The sequence below is a fragment of the Megalobrama amblycephala genome, linkage group LG5, assembly GCF_018812025.1.
Source record: "Megalobrama amblycephala isolate DHTTF-2021 linkage group LG5, ASM1881202v1, whole genome shotgun sequence".
Classification (NCBI taxonomy): domain Eukaryota; kingdom Metazoa; phylum Chordata; class Actinopteri; order Cypriniformes; family Xenocyprididae; genus Megalobrama; species Megalobrama amblycephala.
The window spans coordinates 2,750,130-2,773,665 of record NC_063048.1 but is presented as its reverse complement, the minus strand read 5'-3'; the positions used below and the strand labels follow the sequence as shown (position 1 = coordinate 2,773,665).

The window sequence follows — 23,536 nt, the reverse complement described above, 5'->3', positions numbered from 1 at the left end:
GCTATATAACACTTTTAATCATCAAGAAATTACTTCTCTTTAAATGTTTTGGTTCAACATACTTACCTGTTGATCAAACATTGCCTTAAACTTACACCAGAATTTTTTTATTTCGTTTTATTTAGTAACTTTTAGGAGGGTGCACTCATTTTTGCTACACAACATTTTATCACCTTGATAAGAAAATCTTATTTTCCTGAATAATTTTGACATGCTTCTTTGGTAGTTGATTAAGCAGACTTGCTGGAACATTATATCTCTATAGATATAACTCATTTATGCTGTGCACTGTGTATATATATATATATATATATATGTATAGCATTATTTGAAAAATAAGTTGAAATAATGTGAACAGATGGCTTCATCAAAAGCATATAGCATCGATTAACAACCACGGAGCTCACAGCAGATCTGTCTTTTTTATGAGTTTAATGAGTTATTGTTAAAAATCAATTTACCTATGGAGAAAATGAATGGAGCTTTTACTTCCAGGACCCGACTGTTGCACTAATATCATAATCTCCTCTTCTGTACAGATTCTTTGTCTTCAAGAAGTTCAAGAAGATCACTTTCTTGAGCAGATGTTTCCTGTCCTGACTGACATGGGTGAGGTGCCGAACATAAACCGCTGCCAGAATTATTCTGAGAACATGAAATGAACCTGCTGCTGATAACATAACAGTGAGGATAATCTTCCCCTATGGAGGAACAAGCTGGCTAAAAAAAAAAAAAATTAATGCACAATGAAATAAATTACCCAGTGTGTAGATAAAAAGTAAAGTCAAATATATTCGTATGGTTGTATATGCGCACCTGCAAATGCATTTTGAAAACTTCATTCATGTGCTGAAATCAGTCAGGCAGGTGGCGAGTTGTGAGTTTGCAGGTGTTGATTCCTGTTAATCACCCATTGAATCAAGTTTTTTTTTTTTTTTTTTTCCATCAAGGTTACACCTGCATCTACAAACGACGCACAGGAACCAAAACAGACGGCTGTGCGGTGTGTTATCACAGCGAGCGCTTTATCCAGCTTTCCGTCAGCTTGCTGGAGTTTCGCCGACCGGACTGCGAGCTGCTGGATCGTGACAATGTGGGCATCGTGCTGCTCCTCCAGCCAAAGGCAGGGCAGAATGAAACGTTCAGCCCCATATGTGTGGCCAACACACACCTGCTGTTCAACCCCAGAAGAGGCGACATAAAGCTCGCCCAGCTGGCCATCATGTTCGCTGAGATTGACCTCATGATCAAGAAATGCAGCAGTGAAGGAAGACGCTGTGAGGTTATTTTATGTGGGGACTTCAACTCTTTACCCAACAGCCCTTTGTGGAACTTCATCACCACCGGACAGCTCTACTACCACGGGTTACCAACCTGGATGGTGAGTGACCCGTTTAATATGTGGACTTTCACTACAGGACCAAGATTTAATACTGGAGATTAAGATTGTTTTCATACAACAATGGGTCAATTCAACGCTGGATTTGCACAAATGCTAGTGGATGAGTTGAATCAACTCCACAGCAACTACATAAATTTATCCACTAACCATTCAGAAACGTCCAGTTTCATTCTAAAAGTTGTAACTTCTTCCTGAGTCTCTCCATCAGTGTCGACTCCGGTTTGAACAATGTAAGGCTGAACACCGTTACTGACAATCCTCATTTTGGCTGCGTGAGATTCTCCAGCTTTGTTGTTGTTGAGCTGTTAAAGCTCCGCCCTCTTCTGGAAAGGGGGCGGGAGCAGCAGCTCATTAGCATTTAAAGGGACACACACAAAAATGGCGTGTTTTTGCTCACACCCAAAGAGGGGCAAATTTGACAAGCTATAATAAATGATCTGTGGGGGATTTTGAGCTGAAACTTCACAGACACATTCTGGAGACACCAGAGACTTATATTACATCTTGTGAGAGGGGCATTATGGGTCCCCTTTAAATAGGGATGTAACGATGCATCCGGAATCGGCTGAAAATCAATTAAAATATGTAACGTTTCAAGTCGGTTTAGATGCATTTGGGGGTGTGGATTTATATGAGATTTATAAGGAGAGCTGACTAGGTTCAGAAAAGTTTAGATTAGGGGTGTCAAACATATGGCCTGCGGGCCGAATACGGCCCACAAAGGTGTCCAATCCGGCCTGGAGGATGATTTGAAATATAATAATAAAAAAAAAAATAGAGATCCACTAGTCCACTGGTCATAAATCCAAACATTTTTTTGTTTTATTTTGGTCGATCTTTATTCCGGGCTTGCAAAGAAACTGTTTTGTAATGGGAGGAATAATATAAATATTAAATTGGGGTTGATATGAATGTATCTCTGAAGGGAATTGTCTTCAGAAAAGTTTTGATGGCTTTTCCTCTTATCTCCATATAAAGTAGGCCTAGTATTAGCCTATTTATCGATGCAGCGCTGCTTTGTGTATAGCGGTAACCATGGAAACGCGATATCGCTGCTTTTCAATAAGCGCCACCTACTGTCAGAGAGTGAATTTGCAATTTTTCTGTATAGGTGCATATTTTTTTAGATGGTCCTCACTGCAGAACATAAGATCCAGGGGGTGGGTCCAACTCCTCCCACTTTACATATCCCTAAACCTACCCGACTCCGCCCCCTGGATCTCGAGTTTTCTGCAGTGAGGGGCTACTTTTTTTTTTTTTTTTTCACAAATAAACAACAAATAAATTTGCTTCAACCAGTATCAGAATCTGCCAAATTGCTTCTAAAAAAAATTGGAATTGGCCATGAAAAATCAAAATAGGTGCATCACTAATAAAAAAAATATTAAATAAAGCATTATTTTAAAAACCTAATAATTTTTTTGTTGTAAAAACAAATGCAGTTTTAAGGAGCAGTGTACTAGTTTTCTTGCGAATTAATTTGTTGTTTATATGGCCAATATTAATGCAACTATCAGTGCACTAATTTTTTTTTTATTAATTCAGCCCGCACTGAATTTTTTTTCCAATCCGGCCCTCAACCTAAAATGAGTTTGACACCCCTGGTTTAGATGGTATTTTTTTTTTCATCTTACTTCCATACAATGCATTTTAAAGTAGTTTTTATAAGCGCTCAGCGCTGCTTTGTTTACAGCAGTAAACATGGTTTCAAAGCAGCTTTACAGAAAGTCATACTCTTATGTCTGTAGTGCCTTAGCGCTTTACCAGAGCAAGTTATAAAGATGGGCGATATGCTATATAAGTGTAGTAATATTTCTGTTGTGTCCTTCTTGTATGCGCGATACATACAGTGATTTTGATCACTGCAGCAGTTAACTCTGTAGAAAACACTGTGAATGGATTGTTTGCCTTTGCAGGTTTCAGGACAGATGGATTTGTCATATAAAGTCCATCACCCGAGGCTTTTCGCCCCCTTGTGGCCCAGCAGCCTCGACATCACTGACAGCTGTCAGTACAAGTCTGAATCGCAGACCACAGCTTCAGGTCAGTGCCAGATCACATGGTTTGTGTACAATCTTTCTGCTGTTGCTTGAAATTGAAAATACATTAATTATTATTACCTTAATACCTAATTTAGGCAATTTAGTCTTTTAAATTGTTTGTAAATGTAAATTATGCCATATTATCAGCAATATTGGATTCAAACTTTTTGTCAACTTGTTTTCTTTCAGTTAGCGCAGCTTTTTTATTTCTTTTTGGAACTGGTTGATCTGAACTTATGCATCTCAGTTTTTTGTTTTTTTTTGAGGTGAATAAGCTTGTGTAAATGTTTTTCACTCAAATACTGAGCTCAGATCAGTGAGGCCTACAATCAGTCAGTTCCAAAAGAAATACAAAACCTTCGTTAATAAAAAAGAAAACGTGTTGATAAAAAATAATTAATCCAATATGAGAGATTTATAAGGAATTTTTGACCCAGGAAGCATAAAAAGTGAAAAAAATGTTGGGAAGTTGTTATACACACTGTGAGAAAATTCAGTACGTTTTAGTCTAATGCAAAAACATTCATTAGCATTTTCAGAAAAATAAAAGCCTCTTTGAGTCAAAACATGAAGTGCAACATGAAAATATTAAGATATGCTATCAAACATAGCGTTGTTTTTTGTTCAGTGTATAATGTATATAATTGTTAAGGTACCAAAATCATCAAATGGATCAACATGCATGTTTAATTTTGTGCATAAAGGTATTTTTCCAGTGGATAACCGGCAGTACAGCCACGACTTTATGCTTCGGCTGCGTTACTGTGAGGCGGCGTGTGTGCGTCCTGCAGATCTGGAGCTCATACCAGGAGTCACAGACAAAACACCAGGTAATCCATTCACTCTCCCCGCTGTGCACGAGTTAATGCTAAGCCTAGTTTTGACTTAAATGAGCACTAAGGTACAATTTACGCACTATTAAACATTTGAGTGTTGCACCACCAAACTCATTTGAAACTTAATTCTACATATAAACAGAACGTTGAAATAAAAGAGCAGTTGATTTAAGAACAAATGGTGCAACAATACTAATTAACTAGTAGTTACTAAGCCTGATTGCATTTTACATTCCAGTTTAAGATCTCACAAATGGCTGGTGCAACCCAGACCTTTACACTGACGAGCGTAACTGTGGACGACTTCTGCATGTGTCTGAAGTGTTTGCATAGTATTTCTTGAAATGCACTCTTTTTTTTTTTACAGACCCAGAAGACGTGGAAATGTTCAGTTCAAGGTGAGTCAGCTGGTGTTCAGGTTTAACATACACAGAAGAGTCTTGCCCATTGAAGAAATGCACAATGCATAAAAACAATTCAATAGTTAGATGATCTTAAAGTCTATGCTGATTGTATCAGAGATGGCAGAGAGAATTATTCATTCCAGTGTCTGTTTCGCTTTAAAACACAAACTCTGTGTCATATTCTGTCATTGTATGGCCAGATGATATGAAAACTTTGTTTCTCGGTTGGATAAAGCAAACCATCGTCTTGCTATGAAAGTTTTGATGGATGAGGATTGCAATCAAAGTAAGGACGATTGCGGTGACGTACAGGAGTCGTACATTAAGCACGCGTAACTCTGTTATATTGATGTTATATATATATATATTTTTTTTTAAATGGGTGCTTTGGTGTACATAAATGTATGAATTATATGGAATCATATCATTTGGTTATTTGCTGTCCTTTTTTGGAAAGACATCTAAATTTACCTTGAAAAAAGCTGAAAAGTACAGTTTTTGAAAATCACACTTCAATCTGATGGTTTACTTTGCTGGAATATAGGCAATAATGGCAAAATGGACATGTTAAACAGGATAAATAGTGTAGGTTTAATTTCACGATAAGTGTGCGATTAATCGTGATAAAAAAATGAATCTATTGACAGCCCTAATAGATATATTATTTATTAGATTAAATATATTATACAAATGTCAGTCCTTACAGAATGCGTGCTCAGCACTGCCGTTTCAATACTTTTGAAAGCGGCTCCCTGATGCATGCAAATTTCTCCCAATATGAAAGCTATCTTAGGCTGGACTGTGTAGTTGTAACCATCTCTCAGCTCTGTATCATGATTGAAGAAAAATTGGTCTCTATTTGCACTTTAAATATTGAGAGAGTGCTTTGATTATGGTTGCACTTATTGATTGCACTTAATAAAACTAAGAGAAAACTGTTATTCATTTTTATTCATACCGTTTTTTATTTCTATAATCAATTTGTGGAAAGGAGTTCAGTTAGGAGGTCAAAAGTTGTAGAAGCTCATAAATCATGTGCAGTAAGGCCTGAAGAGATCATACAGGAGAGAAGTCAGTCAGTTGAGTTAGTGGCAAAACCTTTAACAGTGTTTGAGTATTGTTGTCTTTTACTGCATATGATAATTCATACTCAGAAAGTAGAACTGAAATGACATTCATTACAAGATTATTAATTAAAACATTTCAAAATGCATCTGCGGCCTATACTAGTCATGGATTTCATCATTGAGGATTTATTTAAAATACTGTGTAAAAATCTTGTCTCGTCTCTTTCTCGTGAACTCAATCTTGTGTCTCGTCTCGTGAGCTAACTGTCTCGTCACACTCCATCTGGGAGTGTCGTGGCAGATTCGATGTCTCTTTGTCCCTTCAGTTCTGGTTCTCGAAGAAAAACTCGCAGAGTCGAAGTTCCAGGTCTCAGAAGTATTTAACTTTATTGTCAAGCCAACAAAGTGAGATGCCAGCTCCGCATCTGAGGCTCCCTTAGCTGGGGCACAGTTTTATACATTTTTCTTATCTCTTAAAAACACACCAAATTAATATCATTGGCTGGTAATATTCGCTCTTACATTTTCCCATATTCTCACTTACACGTGCTCTCCCCTCACACCTTCTTTCCATGTACTCCCCGACCTTTCTGCCATAGTAATTGCAGGTGTTGCTTATGTAAGAGAATTTTCTTAGTAAGGGTGACCAGCTTCCAGCTACTGTACATCTTTTGACTTCATTTCTCATGGCCTTCTGCCAATTGATGGTCAACCTCTTTTCCCATTGGCCAAATGAAACATTGTATCAAAACAGTCAACACTCCCCAGAGGCAAGAAGCCTTCACGTGACACCCTTAATAATGGTCTTGTTCATTTCACAGCCACCTGTTGTCTGGTGGAAAATTACCAACAAAATATGCTCAAGTAAACTTGTTTGACCCTTACAGTTACAAAGGCCAAGAGGCCTCAAAACACTTCTAGCTTTTATAGTAAGCAAACAAATTCTACAAGTTGTTTTCTATAGGATGGATAAAATACTCCATCAGGAGCTGGTTGGTTTTTGTGCCTCAGAACTTCTTCTTGTCTATGGAGAAAATGTGTTTTTTTTTTAACCTTGTTATTGCAGGTTCGGTCACACCTTACGCCACACACTGAGCCTGACGTCCGCTTACAGTCAGGTGTGTCCCGACACTCAGACCGCTGCGGTCACCACACTGAACTCAGACGGAGCAGCGATGGTCGACTACATCTTCTACTCCACCCGGAGGAGCGGCTCTGCTGGAGGTAGATCAACTATTATCTGTCATCACATGAGCCCAGCATGAATATGAGCTCTTTTTAAATGCATCAAATATCTGCAACCCCACTTAAAATGGTGATTTTTGGTCTGTCCCAAATCAAACAACGTCATAATTCTGACAATATCTGTTGAATTGGCGTTTAATTGTCCTTGTTTAATTTTTTAACAATTTGTGTTAAAGGCACAATATGTAAGTTTTCACCACTAGAGGTCGCTTATTCATAACAAAGGCGTAGCTTGATGACACCTTGATTTTGCGTAATCATGGGAGGTGTTGTCTTCACATCTACAGCCGGTGGAAAATAATGAGACGGGACGCGGGCAGAAACCATATTCATGGATGAGCTGATGTATTAAAGATTTATTAACATTGCTGTGGTGTGAAGCAGGATGTTGGAGCTGAACGAGAGCGCTGGAGCGATTGCTAAAGAGAGACGAGTGCGACACACGGCTCGAGAGCAGCGGGACTTTTATTATGCCACAGTAACCGTTTCCGCTTCTTTCAGTCAAGTGTATGTGGGGTAACGCAGCTCTGTTTATCATATTAGATACATTTGTGTGTTGAAAGTTGTTATAATGCTGCTCTGCGTTCGCTCGGCGGCTGCTGTGAGACACTGTTACACACTGCAGTAAGATAGATCGATATTAGTCATGGTAAAACATGATACTCGCGGTAAATCAAGAAAACAAGATTCAAACAATAAGAATTACAGTGTTGAGCTATATAACATGATTAGTTTTCTGTTGATGAATGTGTCCAAACAGTTGCTCACCTGTCTAATAAAACATTATATAAATATATATTAATATATATTTACCAGAAACAGAGGGTAACAAGTGTTATGTGTAATGAGTGGTTTTTGGATATTTTAATCCAAAAATCTTACATATTGTGCCTTTAACACCATAAAGCCTACTGTATCATATTCTAAGGCTGAATGATGATCTGAATGATGAACATGATCTGATAAACCAGTTGCACACGATCTACTACAGTCCTTCTGTCATCTTAGACTCAGAGATCCAGAGAGACTAGAGATCCCCGCGGGGAAATTAAGGTGTTACAGCGGCAACTGACAGCGACAACAGTCTGATTGATAGTTGAGACTGTTTTAGCAAGTAAAAGTCTTTTAGTTTAATTGTACAAACGTCCTCCTTCAGCTCGTGTCTTTCTGCTGTGAAATCTGCTCTGATTTTATCAAGTAAATGTGAGAATAACTTTGAAATATTGAATTGAAATATTACTACAAACATCAAACTGAAGCTGCTTCGGTTTACTTGAAATCATGAGAATCAAATATGATCATCATCTTTTGAGGAAGGTTTATTGTTCATCTCTCAATCATCATTGTATTGCATTGCATTATATGTTTTTAAACTACAGAGATTTGATCAGAAAACTAAGCATTTCAATATCATTTCAATATATTATAGTGACAACTGATATTTATATGCATTTTATGTAAGTATCTGTTAGACTGTTATAAAGATCTCATTTATTTACAAGCATCCGGATTTCTATTAATATCAGAATCTGCACCAAATTGTATATTTTTGCTCAGTTTGGGCCTCTGAATAAAATTAAGCTGTTTTTTTCCTCCATATTCTCACTATATTGTACTATATGAGCCACAAAACAAAAAAACACATATGCAAACTTCTTTTTTTTAATATTTTATCTAAAGGTTCAATAACCTGTTTATATATATATTAGTGGTGGGCCGTTAACGTGCTTAACGCGAGACTCTTATCGGGCGATAAAAAAAATATCGCCGTTAATCTATTCTTAACTTATGATATTTAACAAAGTCCCAGCTTTAAAACTGTGTAGTTTAAGAAATTCAAACAATAAAACCCGTTTTCTTTAATGTGTCGTGACCATGGTCGTGACAGACTGCTGTAATGCCTCAACTCAAGAGGCTCGTAAACCGATCATCTCTTACTACGAGTGAATGAACATGAGAATCAATGTTGTTTCAAACGCGGAAAGATATCAATATACAACATTTTTCAAGTTTAACTCCACCGAGGTTATCTTCTAACTCCTGACTGCTTTGTCGGACAAAATGACGGATTACGTTTAGTCATTTGCTGCGTCCCAATTCGCCCACTTATACTACGCCCTAAAAGTATTTACTCTTTCTGTGAACAAAAAGTAGGCTACTTACTTTTGAGTGTGTAGCAAAAGAGTAGACAAGCTTTGGGACATACTATCATGTCATACAATTGCGTCTTTGCTCTCTGTCACATCCTGTCACCGTAAACTGCCCTGTCAATCATCTTACATCCTCCACATTTCATTTAGTTAATTTCCTACCGTATCAGAGAGAAATGCAGTAGCACGTTGATCTGCAGTCGCGAGTCTTTCATGTGGAGAACTCTCCTCATATTAATGCATAATGATGCATTTAAAAGTTAATGGCCAATCAGATCTTTATAAAAGTCCACATTGGTATTTGCAGATGAAAAATAACACATATAACATTAAATAAATATTTTCTATCAGTTTGAACTGATTATTAGTCACTCAAACAGCCTCTCAGCCTCTATCGTGCATATTCGCCATGTTTTGTAGTTTTTTAACACTTTTTACTCATGTTTGTAGTTCTGAACTGAATCCTCATCCAAAGAGCAATGGGTTGTGGGCAATATTAGCCTCTATAGTGTGCACGGATCCACACTTCGAAAATCTACCGGAAATAGTAGACCATCCGGGGACTTTTGGCATACTCTTTTCAACATACTATGCTTTGGCACACACTTATTTTAATCTCACATACTATTTAGGATGGATAGTACGGACATTGGGACGCAGGGACAATTTGGGTATCTCACATATTCTGAATGTCTTCGGCAGAATTCAAATGAGCCATTTTAATCTAGATTAATCTAGATTAATTCCAAAATTAATCTAGATTAATCTAGATTAAAAAAATTAATCTATGTATATATATATATATTTTTTATATACTATTATTTGATTGTATTGTTGATTGTAATGGATGTTTTAGAGCTTCAGGCTTTGTTGAATGTGCTGGAATCTCATGGACACATTGGCCCTGTCACATGACCGATGATGTCACCGCACGTGTTTTGTCTGCACAGAGAGCGCTGGCGGTTTGCAGCTGCTGGGCCGTTTGTCTCTGCTGTCAGAGGCTGATCTCTGGTGTCTGAAGGGTCTTCCCAACGAAACCTTTCCCTCCGATCACCTCAGTCTGCTGGTCAAGCTCCAGCTCAGATGAGTGTCTGACTGTAATATTTCTCTAATGTAAGGATTGTTTTTCTTTATCATTTTAATTGCCTTATAATTGGATTGCAAATGAAAAAAAAAAAAAAAAATTAGTCAGAGGAATATTGTTTTCTATTCAGTAACAGAACGTGTGAAATTCTCCAGCATGACATTTGATGCAAGGACTACGGTTGACATGTTCCCAATAATTTAATCAAAATGCACTTGCTTTTTGTATTTCTTTTGTTTTGGTTTTGAATTTATATTTTGAATAGACCTAAATAAATAACTGCATGTGCTGCTGTTGTTTTTGCTTTTAGTTTTAGTACTGTCCCAGTTTGAAGACACATTTGATTTATTAATTATGCAGATGACAGGCAGCTGTATCTTCACTTGCACCAGAATCCCACAAATTTATTTCCAGCCTTCTGGAGTTGACAAAGAAGCACACATAAAACAGCAGATTATCACCTTTGTGATGAACAAAACTCATTGGTGTATTTTTCACAGGCATCAAACATTTGCTTCTCAACAGGTAAGGCTGGTCAAGACACAAACTGTCATTAAGTTTTTAGGCAGGGCAATAGAAGTGTTTGGGAAACCTGTCTGAAAATCATAATTTTTCAATTCCAGTGGGTACAGAAATTACACATTTCAGATTTAAGCTGAACTATGTGATATATATATATATATATATATTTTATTTTTTTTGGATTTTTTATTTTTTTTTAAGGGGATCTATAATGCTCCTTTTCACAAGATGTAATATAAGTCTCAGGTGTCCCCAGAATCTGTCTGTGAAGTTTCAGCTCAAAATCCCCCACAGATCATTTATTATAGCTTGTCAAATTTGCCTCTATTTGGGTGTGAGCAAAAACACGCCATTTTTGTGTGTGTCCCTTTAAATGCAAATGAGCTGCTGCTCCCGCCCCCTTTCCAGAAGAGGGCGGAGCTTCAACAGCTCAACAACAACAAAGCTGGAGAATCTCACGCAGCCAAAATGAGGATTGTCAGTAACGGTGTTCAGCCTTACATTGTTCAAACCGGAGTCGACACTGATGGAGAGACTCAAGAAGAAGTTACAACTTTTAGAATGAAACTGGACGTTTCTGAATGCAGTTTGTAAAACGGCGTTTCAACAACACTCTACTACAACAACTCTTCCTCTTCTCTAAAGCAGCCCAACATGGCCTCACCCCCTTTGTTGTGTGTTCTCGGGGGCGGGGTTTATGTAAATTTTGGGGTTAGTGGTGTCACCAGCTGTTTGTTGTAGTCCTTCAATCAATTTCTGTAAAAGAAAATATCTCCCTTTGCACTGAATTTTGAGCATTGTAACTTGAGTGTCAGATGTTGTTTATGCTCAAACAGCAACATTACACACTAATTAAAGTTAAAAACTTGAAATCATAATCAACCACCCCTTTAAAGGGGCTCTATGTAAGATTTTTACTTTAATAAAGCATAAAATACCCCAATATGTTTGCAGATATTTAGGAAACATGTTGTTCATCTACTTGTTCCTCAGAAACACAATGCTACAGCCAGATATTCTACTTTGAAATGTGCGTTCCGTGTCGGAATGTCTGTCTTTGTTTTGGTCTGTGTGAAACCCGTGTGCTGCCAGTTTATCCAATAGTATTTCGACATCACAGGTTGCCAGTTGGCGGAAAACACCTCGTATTGCAGCCATAGAAACCAGCAAACAAACTGGGTCAGAGAATCGCAGATTCTACCCGACCTAAAAAGCCTCTGCATCCATCTAAAAATCTCTATGAATGACAGCATATTAAAACAGATAAATCAACCTATCAGCTAACAGTGTGTAAGTCTCCTCAGCTTTCATTGTCAATTGCACGCACTCTTGTTGCGTGTACTCAAGCTGACAACCCGCGTCTTTGAACGAGGGGGCGGGGCAAACAATATTTTGAATTTGGGCTGCAGTACCTATTTTGACCACTGTCATTCATACATAGAGCCCCTTTAAATTTACAAATATAAAAATTAGTACATCATAAAACCAAACTCTGTAAATCACTATGGTAAGCCTATAATAATTATTTGTAATTTAAAGCTGTCTGGAATGATTTCCCAGGAATCTGCACTTTCATCATTAGTCTGTTTACATCATATTCATAATTAAACGAAAGGTCAGGCTACTACTTGGTGATATGCAGTAACTTGAAGCCACAATAGCTGAACCTCGAACCGAAAAGAGTTTGTAAACAAAGAGGGAAAGCAAAAGGTTCCAGAATAAAACACAAATCAATATGGTTTGCATGGCGTCACATTTGCTGCGCCTCGAGTGGGATCTGCTTTACGCCAACTCCATTTTCAGCGCAGATGAATCACATTGGAAAATGTGATTCGTCCGACTCGTATCTGTTTTTTTTTTCTTTTTCTTCATAACAGTGTGAACAGCACAAACCACATGGAATGAGGGGGCCTCATTTATAAAATGCTGCCCAGAAACCATCCTAAATTTGATCTTACGATCATTTCTCAGATGTGCGTACGTGTGATTCATAGAACGTACACACAGAAAACGAGCATACGCCTCCCTTTCTAGATGTGAAATATATAATCGCAATTGATCTTGAACTTGAGCACAACTGAATGGTTTCAGTTCTCTGCGTTTTAAACAACACCCAATGGACTATATGCACGGAGTGTTCTTAAGAACTTCCGCAATAATCAAAGCCAGCTCGAAAACTTCCGGTGAGAGTCATTTGCTGGTGTGTTGAGCATCAGTAGTGTAATACTGAGTTTATAATCAGATTATAGTCGCTTAAATAGTCAGGCATAGCATTAATTTAGTTATTCAAACGTAAGACAGCATAGAAAAAAATAAAGAAGTACCTCATTGTTCGTTCTCAGCTAAATTTAATTTGACCATCAATTTTCACACATTTATGTGAAAAAAAGCTTCAAAAATTAAATATGTATTGTGCACCTTAGATTAATTGAATAAAATGTGTGTTTTCACAAGTGTGCTGAAATCATGATCTTGCCCTGCACTGACTGACATCTGCTGTGATTATAAAGGGAGAGTGCGGCGCTCGCTTTCTGTGTCATTCATTCACAAGAAAAGTTATTGTTTTTCATGAGATTTTTTGAGTACTGCATACTTAACATTGACAAAATGTATGTTTAAACCTAGTTATTTTATAATGTTTAATATTTAGTCAAAAACGAAGTGAAAAACGATTAGAGGAAATGGCTGATATATGCTCATAATCTCAGAAGGATGAACAATAATGTTTGTGGTCATCACATTAAAAATAACATTTGAAGTGCTGGAAAATAATGCGTGTGTCTAATTACAGACACTGTGTTTTTAAACAGTCCCAATAGCTTCGTCTTTATTGCAATCAATAAAACTGGTTTATTGGCGAATTAGGTAAATGTGTAACTGCATTAAAATATTAATACAACATTAAAAAGTAATTTGTGTCGATGTACAGCGAGTACCGAATGAACAGCTAACAGTTCACCGGAAATTAACAACAACCAGGAAGTAACCGTGCATATAACCCATTAATGTCATTTACATATAAAAGATCAACAGTCATCGTCCACATCCTTGGCGAGCTGCACGAATAGCTTAGATTTCCAAAAACCTGCAGTAATCTGACCAGAAAAAGTGTATGTCTGTTCAGACCCTGACGTGGCTCTAAGCACTTTTCCATGTCAAAGACCGTTTTTATAAATATGAGCGTTAGCGTGGATTTAAGCGTACTCTCTCACTTCGGGCCACTTTTGCCAGCAGTCTGAATGCAGAGGTGATTGTTCAGTTTGCTGATGACGGCGCTGTCGGAAGGTTTCTGTTCTTACACTACACTGCTGTTGAATCTCAAACACTAAAGAGTTGAATGAACTTTAGTAAAGGTGTGTGAACCTGTGACCGTCAGTGGAAAGGAAGTAGAGAGGGAAAACTGCACAATTTTCTCACTTTATTTCTCAGAATATGTTCACTGTGTTCATCCACAACACTGTTCATCTGCTCTGTCAGTCTGACATGATTATAGACGAGTGCAATATTTGTGCGATTTTAATTTGATAATGTTTATTATGTGAAGTATTGCTTCATTAGAAACAACTTCCAAAGGTCAAACACACACTATGTTTAAGAGGGAACATCTCCAGTGGCAGCCAGTGTTTGATTTCTCAGTTCTTTGTGGGGTTGATCACTCTCCCCATGAACAACAGGCTAGAAGTGGCTTCATGGTACAGAAAGAAGAAGAAGGGCCTGTTGACAATGAAAGTGGCTGGCAGAGAATAAGCCGTGATTCCCACTGATGTGGCGGAGGCTGCGGTGGTGCCTTTCTCGTCAACCTCGATGACAGCTTTATGCAGCACCTGCACAACACAAACACACGGAATAAAGTGATATTAGCTGTTTCCATCCAAAGTTGCAAATTTAACTTAACTGCATAAAATTGGAATAAGGCATAAAACATTTGAGAATAAAGCAGCGTTTCCATCACTTGTTCAAAATCGTCACTTCCTGGGAAATTGGTGTTGCTGCAATCTTTTTTTTTTCCTCCATCATAAATGAGTCTCAGAGCGGCAGACGAAATGCAATCAATGGGATTTATTTGGTTAATGTGCTTCCATCATAGTTTGTGCCCTATGTCTTATTATTGAATAAAAAATGAAATTACCGTATAAGCTTTTATGCACATTTTTAGGATATCTGCATATTCTTGGCATTTCTATCCAGCATTATTTATGCAATTACCCAAAATTCACATAAATAATAAGTAGACCGCTAATGTCAGTATGTGTGAGGCTACAGTAACCTGTGAGATTTTCAGATGCCCCTCTTTGCTTAAACCCGTCAGGTTGGCTGAATCGAGGAAAACGCTGTCGATGCCCAGATGTGGAAGAATTTCATGCATGTTGTAAGACTGCTCCATCTTGAATTTGGGCAGATGAACCTCCAGTCTCCTAAACAAGAGAGTCAGAGAGGTATAAAAGTCAATTATGATGGTTAAAATAGCTTAAATAAAGAGTTCCACCAAATATGAGAATTCATTTACACTCCTGTATGGTCTTTTCCACACAGATATTGATAGTGATCATGTTTTGTCAGTCATGCACTGCAGTCTTACTATGCTTTGAGAAGATCTTATTTCATGAATTTAATTTACTGTTATGATGAAAAGGGTCTTTGTTTTGTGTTTATCAGGGATTTGGAAGAGCACAAGGCAGTGTTATTTTCCTATTTTTGAGATGCTGTAATAGTTTTCATTAATATTTTGAATTACTTACATTTTTATATTTTCTGTTTTCATTCTAAATTTAAAGTTTTAGTTTATACACTCATACAGTAGTGGCCAAGAGTGGTGTCTGGCCAAGGTAAATAGACATCACACTTTATTCAAATATTACTAAAAATGTGTTTTTAGGATTCATATGCGTAGTTGTGATTGTTTTATTTGTGATAATGCCATGAAACATGCCAAATTAGTTTGAAATGTAGTTTCACTGCAGTTTGCCTGTTTTTGCCAAATAATTTTGTCAGATAAATACCTTAACCAATTTTAGTGTTTTGTTCTTTCCTTATATTTAAAGTATTTTAAAAATGTTTAAAAATATTTTCCTGATATATTGATGGTTTAATCAAACTTGAGTCATCAATATTTCAAATATTATTTCATTATTTTACATTATTAAGTAACAATTTTTTTTTTTTTTCAGTTAAATATATATATTTTTTTTAGTTAAATATAATTAACCCTGATAAATGGTGACACGCTAATAGTGCGCAAAGTGAAAAGCAGCTCTGCACTGTAAAAGGTGTCATTCAAACAGAATGCATTTTTTGTGGTCAAAACTGAAAAAAAGGCAAGGTCTTAGAGACGTTTTTTTAAAAAGTTACTTTTAACATGAGCAGCAGATTTTTTGAGTATTGTGCAAGATGCTCAAAAAACATGAGTGCAACAGTCAAACACAATCCATCTAGCACATTTACATAGAAAAACAATGGAAAAGTAGTGCAGTGGAATGCAAAAACACATTCTGTGTGAACAGCCCCCAATTCTGCCCCTTACGTTCGCCTCATGTTTTTGATCCAGCCTGAAGAATCGCTTGGCGTTGATCTCGTCATCTATGACGGTGTAATCAGCAGTGGCGTCGGGCAGGACAATGAGCAGTGCCTGCTCCGCCGCGGTATGGAAGACGCAGCACTCGAGCGCGCAGCTCACTGTCTTCAGCCGTAGAGAATTTATCCTCCTTAAACATCATGGGGAACTTGAACGATGTTGTACTTGTCAATATAAAAGCGACTCATTTGCGTGCTGTTGGGGTCGAACGGATGGTCCCATTCACCTTGAAAACAAAGAGTTTTAGATGAAATGGCAATTGTTTTAAGAGAAGTTCATTGCTGTTTCCACACTGCAAGAAATGATTTCCTTCCTCAGTATTTTTGTCTTGTTTTCCAGTACAAATATCTAAACAATCTTAAATCAAGAGAATCAAAATTACTTGAGATATTAAGTCTTGTTTTCTGAAAAAATATATTAAAATGAACTGAAGGAATTTTCCGGCAATCCATGTTTTCACTGTTATATGGTAGGGGGCACTATTACGCATCTTCTTGAAAGTGTACAGAATCGCCAGATCAAAACACAGACGATGAAGCAGAAACAAGCGATAGAAGCATTGCTGATGCACATGTAAAATAATGTGATCATCGAATATCAAACCGCATATAAATAAAAATTCCCTAACGTTACTGAATGAAATGTCGAACCCATTAAGAGGAAACATCTGTGAAGCTTTGTAGGTGTTGATGGACTCAATCTACTCCATCTGTGTTTTAATCATCGTTCTGAATCCCATCCAGACAGTCTTTGACAAAAATGTGATTTTCTCAACTTTTTGTTGAAAATGTCACATTTTTTTTAATGAAACTTACCCACATTCAAGTGTTGATAAAAAAGAATGCATGAAGCTAGAATACTTTTTTTTTTATTATTTTATATTTAAAGCAGAGGCTCTCATTTTATATATACTGCATATTCACATATTAATAAAACTAAATATTCTGGAGGTACATGAAAGTTTTGAGAAGATCAAAAATGCTGGCATCTTAATAAAAGCAAAGAAAAAGTTAAGTGTGTTTTTGCTTAAAACAAGAACAAATATCTGCAGCCCACCTCTGCCACGTGGATGGATAATTTAAATGGAGTCCTTTAGGAAGTTTCATGAGTTCACACTTACAAATAATTAGAATACAAGTAGTATGTACAAGTAGTGCAAGTAGTAACAGTATGCGTATTTGACGTGCTGTCCGGGGGAGGGCTCCGAGCTCATAATGTGGCCCAAACCCAGAGTAATCCCCAAAAAAGCCAAAGAACTTGGGGCAGCAGCCAAGAATTTATTGACCCCCAAAAATGTGTGCTAAAAAAGTTGGAATGGAATTTACGGGGAGGAGCCTGGTTGCTTGACTAGGAGGGCTCACTCAGCGTCTAATGGGAGCCTGCAGCTCACAGCATCGGATGGGTAAGCCCTGCCAGTAGTCGAACAGGGTGCGAGTGATTTCAACCACTTGACATGGGAGAAGTCACACAGCATCTCACAGTATCAAACAGGCTAGCCCCGCCTGTGGCCTGATGGGCATACATGATTTTAACAACCTGGCAGACAGGGTCTGTGCAGCATCCGCCAGGAGCCTGCAGCTCACAACATTGGACAGACAAGCCCTGTCGGACAGTTGAAACTAGGGTGCGAGCAATTTCAACCGCCTGACTGGGAGGGTTCACACAGCATCCAATGGGAGCCTGCAGCTCACAGGATTGGATGGGTAAGTCCTCACTAGCTGAATGGGGAAGAGAGGGATTACAGCCGCCTGACCAGGAGGGCCCACACAGCATTCGACGGGAGCCTGCAGCTCGCAGCGTCAGACGGGTGATCTCCACCATCCAGTCAAACGGGGGTGAAAGCAATCACAATCTCTCAACCAGGAAATCCCATATGGCAACCGATGGGAGCCTGCAGCTCACGGCATTCGGATGGGTGGGTTTGCCAGCAGTCGGTAGGTGTTACACAGGTAAGCCCTGCCATTCAGTCGAACAGGATGTAAGTGATCCCAACGCCTGAACGGGAAGGTCCACGCACATCCAGCAGGAGCCTGCAGCTCATGGCATCGGATGGGTAAGCCCCACTGGCAGGAGAACAGGGTGAATGTGATTCTAACCATCTGTCCGGGAGGGCCTGCACAGCATTCAACGCAAGCCTGCAGCTCACAGCATTGGATGGTCAAGCCCTACCGGCCATCCAAACGGGCATAACCAAGTTTGTTTCCCGACCGGGAGGGCCCACATAGCTACCAACGGGAGCCTGCAGCTCACAGCATCGGATGGGTGAGCCCCACTGGCAGGAGAACAGGGCCAGTGTGATTCTAGCCATCTGTCCGGGAGGGCCTGCACAGCATCCAACGGAAGCCTGCAGCTCACAGCATTGGATGGTCAAGCCCTACCGGCCATCCAAACGGGCATAACCAAGTTTGTTTCCCGACCGGGAGGGCCCACACAGCTACCAACTGGAGCCTGCAGCTCACAGCATCAGATGGGTGAGCCCCGCCGCCAAGTGAACAGAGTGTGCATCGATCCATCTGATGCTGTAAGCTGCAGACTCCCGTTGGTAGCTGTGTGGGCTCTCTCGGTCAGGAATCAAACTTGCTTATTCCCGTTCGGATGGCCGGTAGGGCTCCTGCTGTCCTGCTGTGCCAGCCGAATGGGAGTGAAAGTGTTTCCGACCATGCAGCCGGGAGAGCCTAAGCAGCGTCCGATGGGAGTATGCGGCTCTCGGCATTGAATGGACAGGCCCCACCAGCGGCCGGAAGGGCGCATGAGACTCCAACCACCCTACTGAAAGGCCTACGCATATTTGATGGGAGCCTGCATCTCACAGCACTGGATAAGAGAGCCACGCAGGCCAAAAGGTGAAAATTATCATGTCCTCCCAAATGGGAGGGCCCACACAGTATCCAATGGGAGCCTGCAGCTCACAGCATTGAATGAGTTAGCCCTGCCAGTGGGAAAACGGTGTGTATGAGGTTGCTGGCTGAAAGGGCAAAAAATATGCTTTTCCCCTGATCAAGATCATGCCAGAGTTAATAGATCTCCTGGTAGCTCCACATGGCCAATTCCATTACACATGGACCTGCTCTCTCAGGCGATGGGCACAAGTATGGCACCCCAGCATATGTCTGGCAGGTCAGTGTGATGGCCAGACTCTGACCATATCACAGTGAGTTTTGAACATGAGCACAAGAGCACCTTCGTCCAGGCATCTCTATGGTTTAATGTGGAAGGTTTTTGTGTCTTGGGATGAAAGATAAAGACACAGAGTTTTCTGTGTCTGTCATTTTATCTTTTGACTGTTTGGATAAAGGGTGTACACCAGGTGTTTGTGGCTGCCATTTCAGCTTTCCATTCATACGTTGATCATTGCTCAGTGGGGAGGCATGTATTAGTGTTGAGATTTCTTTGGGGAGCGGGGCGGCCTCATCCTTCTCGCCCTAACTGGATTCCTGTCTGGGATTTGTCTCTAGTGCTTAGTGCAGTTTCCGAGCCACCTTTTGAACCACTGCATATAGTGCAGTTAAAAGTGCTCTCTCTAAAGGTGCCACTTTTACTCACTTTGGTGTGTGGTAAAAGAGTAGGAGACCTGCAAGCACTGTCTATGAACACTGCGTGTTTGGAGTTTAGTAGGAATGACTGTATGATCAGGCTGACGCCCAGACATGGTTATGTGCCCAAAGTACTGTCTACGTCATTCAGGACATAACTTATAACACTGTAGGCGTTCACCCCTCAGGAGGTTGCATCTTTCATGCAACCTGTTCGCCCTTTTCGAGTTTATGTGGTCACCGTAAAGGGCTGCTGGTCTCGAAGCTGTGTTTTTCTCACTGGATTGTAGAAGCTATAGCTTTAGCATCCTTCTAACAACTCCTTTTGGAGTCCATGCATTCTACTAGGAGGATGGCTTCTTTGTGGGCTTGGGCAAAAGGAATGTCGATTCAGGACATCTGTCTGATTGCAGGTTGGTCTGGTCAGAACACCTGATTTTACAACCTTGAGATTTCCTCTATTGCAACACGTGTTGTCTGTGCAAAGAACGTAACGGAGACGTTTTCCCTTTAAGTTTATATTTCTGACCCCATTGACAGATATTTGTTTTTGTTTTAAGCAAAAACTTTTTCAGAAAACAAAACATTATTATATTTTGTCATTTTGCTTCTCCTTTTTTGCAGTGCATGTGCAGAGAAACTCACCCTGATAGAAAATGGTGTTGAGGAGCATCATCTTTGTCAGTGGTTCGATACTCGTCACCATTTCATTCACTTTATTGCCGGTCTTTCTGCTCACATACTCATTGACGATACTCTTGCTGAGCTCGGCTTTACTGAAATCCACATTGTTCACATCAGCACCAAAGAACGTCTTGATCTGATCGCTGAAGTTGCTCTCGACTTGAAATCGCTCGTCTACGAAGAGTGCAGTGCCCTGCTCCATCTTCAGTTTTCTGTCCTGTGAGATGTTCTTCTGCAGCTGCTCAAAGAGCCTTGGGACAAGCAAAGCATCTCCATTTCCTTCTAAAGAGTCCAGATTCAGTCCCTTCAAGATCTGACTGCGTGTCGAGCCCTTGGCAGCCAGTAAGAGCGTGGCAAAAGATGTGGAAACGCTCAGCGGTGAGAAAAAGACGTTTTTGTCATGATAACTTGATATCTTGCGATAGAGGTTCATGGCAAAGTCAATATTTTTGAAGGCCAGATCAGTGACATCAGGAGTTTTGGGCTTTTGACTTTTGAGAACGCACAGAAAGCCAGACAAATAAATGAGGGTGAACAGCACTTTTAACTCCATTTTATAACCTTGCTTGTCGAAAATCCCTTGACCTGAAGATATATAATATAAAAAAAAAAACAGCTGACTATATTGACATTTCATAAGCAATGCAGACACAAGAAGACCCACTTAAATACATACTGAAACATTAGTACTGTTAGCTGTGCATGCTTTTGTTTACAACAATTCACACCATATGAACTACAAAATAATAATCTGTCTGCGAAACCATTCTGTACTAACGGAAGTACTAAAAGCACCAAACATGGTGGCAAAACCCTGAACAATAAAAAACCCTAACATCTGAAAATGATAACTATAAATACACGCGTAAAATAACATTTATACTCACCGACAGACTGCAGAGGAAGATTTTGTGTTGTCTGTTATGTTCTGACTGTTTGCAGAGACAAAGTTCAGTGTGCATTAGAGATTATCTATTAACAATCAAACAATTTCCAGCCTAAAGACTGAGAGAGATCAATGACGTCAGATCACCAGGTTCTTCTGACTTAAGTTTGAGTTTTGATGACATCTCGAGTTAGTACTTCATTAAGAATGATTGTAGGAAACTCACTACAATTTCATATCTAACATATTTTTAAGAGATCACAACAACTTAAAGGGATTGTTCACCCTACAAATGAACCTGTGTCATCATTTACTTGCCTTTATGTCTTTCCAAACCTGTATGACTTTCTTTCTTCTGTGGAACACAAAACGTTCTTGTCCATACAATGAGTCAGTGGAGTCCAATGAGAGTCAATGGTGTACAAAACAACACTGGACCCCATTGACCTTCATGAACAAAACAACTGAATGTTCTTCAAATATCTTCTTTTATGTTCCACAGAAGAAAGAAAGTCATAGAGGGTGAGTAAAGGATGACAGAATGAATATTTTGCACAACTACGTCATTTGTTCACATGAAGCGTCGAAGTGAGTTTGAATCATAATCACAACTGAAGGTAAACTCAGATGTGAAGATGGTTGATGATCAGTCAAACTGTAACTAACGAGTATAAAATCAGCTGCAGATCATTTTCAGTCTAACATGAGAAATCACATGTAGGTCATTCCTGCAGTGTGGTGGATTGTATGTCCCCATGAAAGAATACTGCATAAACTTTACATAAAATGTTAATCAACTTTCAAGCCACATGGTTTTCCATGCATAGATGTAAACTAATTAACACAATTCATATTGATTAGTGCCTAAGAATAATTAATATATATTTAAAAAACAACTTTTTTAACCACTTGACAGGCAAATTCCCACATCCCCAATCAGGTTTTCTTAACTTTACTTTGAAACAAAGGTTATATATTTCCAAATTGACCAATTTTGATTATTACATTCATTTATTCCCTTTTGACATAAAATGCGATTCATTGTGATACATTTTTTTTTTTTTTTTAATGTGTGAAACCACTAAATTAGTTTGTCCCTCAGTCCACCCTGTTACTAGCCTTTTAAAATCCTAAGCATACACCCTAAATCACATGATTTGCAAGAAGTGACATCATTTCCATGGAGGGAAAGCAAATCTAAGTAACAAAGTATCAGTAATAAACTTTCTCTTTTCCTCATTTTTTAGAAAACTTATCTAATAGCATAAAACAATGTCCACCCTGTTGTCAATTTATATGGGACATGAAAATGTTTATTTTTTAAAACAGATTTTATACATTTATTAAAATTATTCCTAAACATTGATCTGCTAGCATGTTGTTCTTTCCTTAGCTAGTATAGATCTTCATTACCTTAAAGCGGACCTATAATGCCCCTTCTCACAATATGTAATATCAGTCTCTGGTGTCTCCAGAATGCGTCTGTGAAGTTTCAGCTCAAAATCCCCCACAGATCATTTATTATAGCTTGTCAAATTTGCCCCATTTGGGTTTAAGCAAAAACACGCCGTTTTTGTGTGTGTCCCTTTAAATGCAAATGAGCTGCTGCTCCCGCCCCCTTTCCAGAAGAGGGCGGAGCTTTAACAGCTCAACAACAACAAAGCTGGAGAATCTCACGCAGCCAAAATGAGGATTGTCAGTAACGGTGTTCAGCCTTACATTGTTCAAACCGGAGTCGACACTGATGGAGAGACTCAGGAAGAAGTTACAACTTTTAGAATGAAACTGGACGTTTCTGAATGGTTAGTGGATAAATTGATGTAGTTGCTGTGGAGTTGATTCAACTCATCCACTAGCATGTGCCGTCATGTTCATCTTTTGTGCAAAACCCGTATGGACGCCCACTATACATAGCGTAGCTGTTTGTCAAACAGAGTCATACACACCAGGCTAACGTTTATGATTGCTATCAAATGCTGTGAATGGTCTAATATTTTTTCCAAAATATCACTTGGACAGAAACGCTCTATTTTTTTATCAATCGATCTTGCCAGGGTCAACTTCAGGCTCTCCAAGCTAGCGAGACTCTAGTGTTCAGTGCTCGTCTGT

The 23,536-nt window shown here is 39.0% G+C and overlaps 2 protein-coding genes across 3 annotated transcripts; one reads left to right on the top strand and one right to left on the bottom strand.

Annotated features, from left to right (window-relative positions):
* The first annotated feature begins 440 nt into the window (after positions 1-440).
* On the top strand, positions 441-15,196 carry angel1 (angel homolog 1 (Drosophila)). 2 transcript variants are annotated; one of them, XM_048190225.1, is made up of 8 exons: positions 441-609; positions 951-1,381; positions 3,319-3,445; positions 4,149-4,274; positions 4,648-4,678; positions 6,818-6,975; positions 10,097-10,259; positions 15,062-15,196. In XM_048190225.1, the coding sequence occupies exons 1-7, from the start codon at positions 477-479 to the stop codon at positions 10,231-10,233; spliced, it is 1,143 nt and encodes a 380-aa protein (XP_048046182.1). In that variant the 5' UTR covers positions 441-476; the 3' UTR covers positions 10,234-10,259; positions 15,062-15,196. The 2 variants fall into 2 exon arrangements, with proteins under 2 accessions (XP_048046182.1, XP_048046181.1); XM_048190224.1 differs by lacking the exon at positions 15,062-15,196 and adding an exon at positions 10,361-10,519.
* Positions 14,272-21,584, bottom strand: serpina10b (serpin peptidase inhibitor, clade A (alpha-1 antiproteinase, antitrypsin), member 10b). Its single transcript, XM_048190220.1, is given in 8 exon segments — positions 14,272-14,576; positions 15,020-15,167; positions 16,274-16,299; positions 16,301-16,378; positions 16,380-16,469; positions 16,471-16,550; positions 20,503-21,126; positions 21,429-21,584. Coding segments are annotated over 7 exon segments (1,206 nt in total). The 5' UTR covers positions 21,095-21,126; positions 21,429-21,584; the 3' UTR covers positions 14,272-14,384.
* Positions 21,585-23,536: the final 1,952 nt, after the last annotated feature.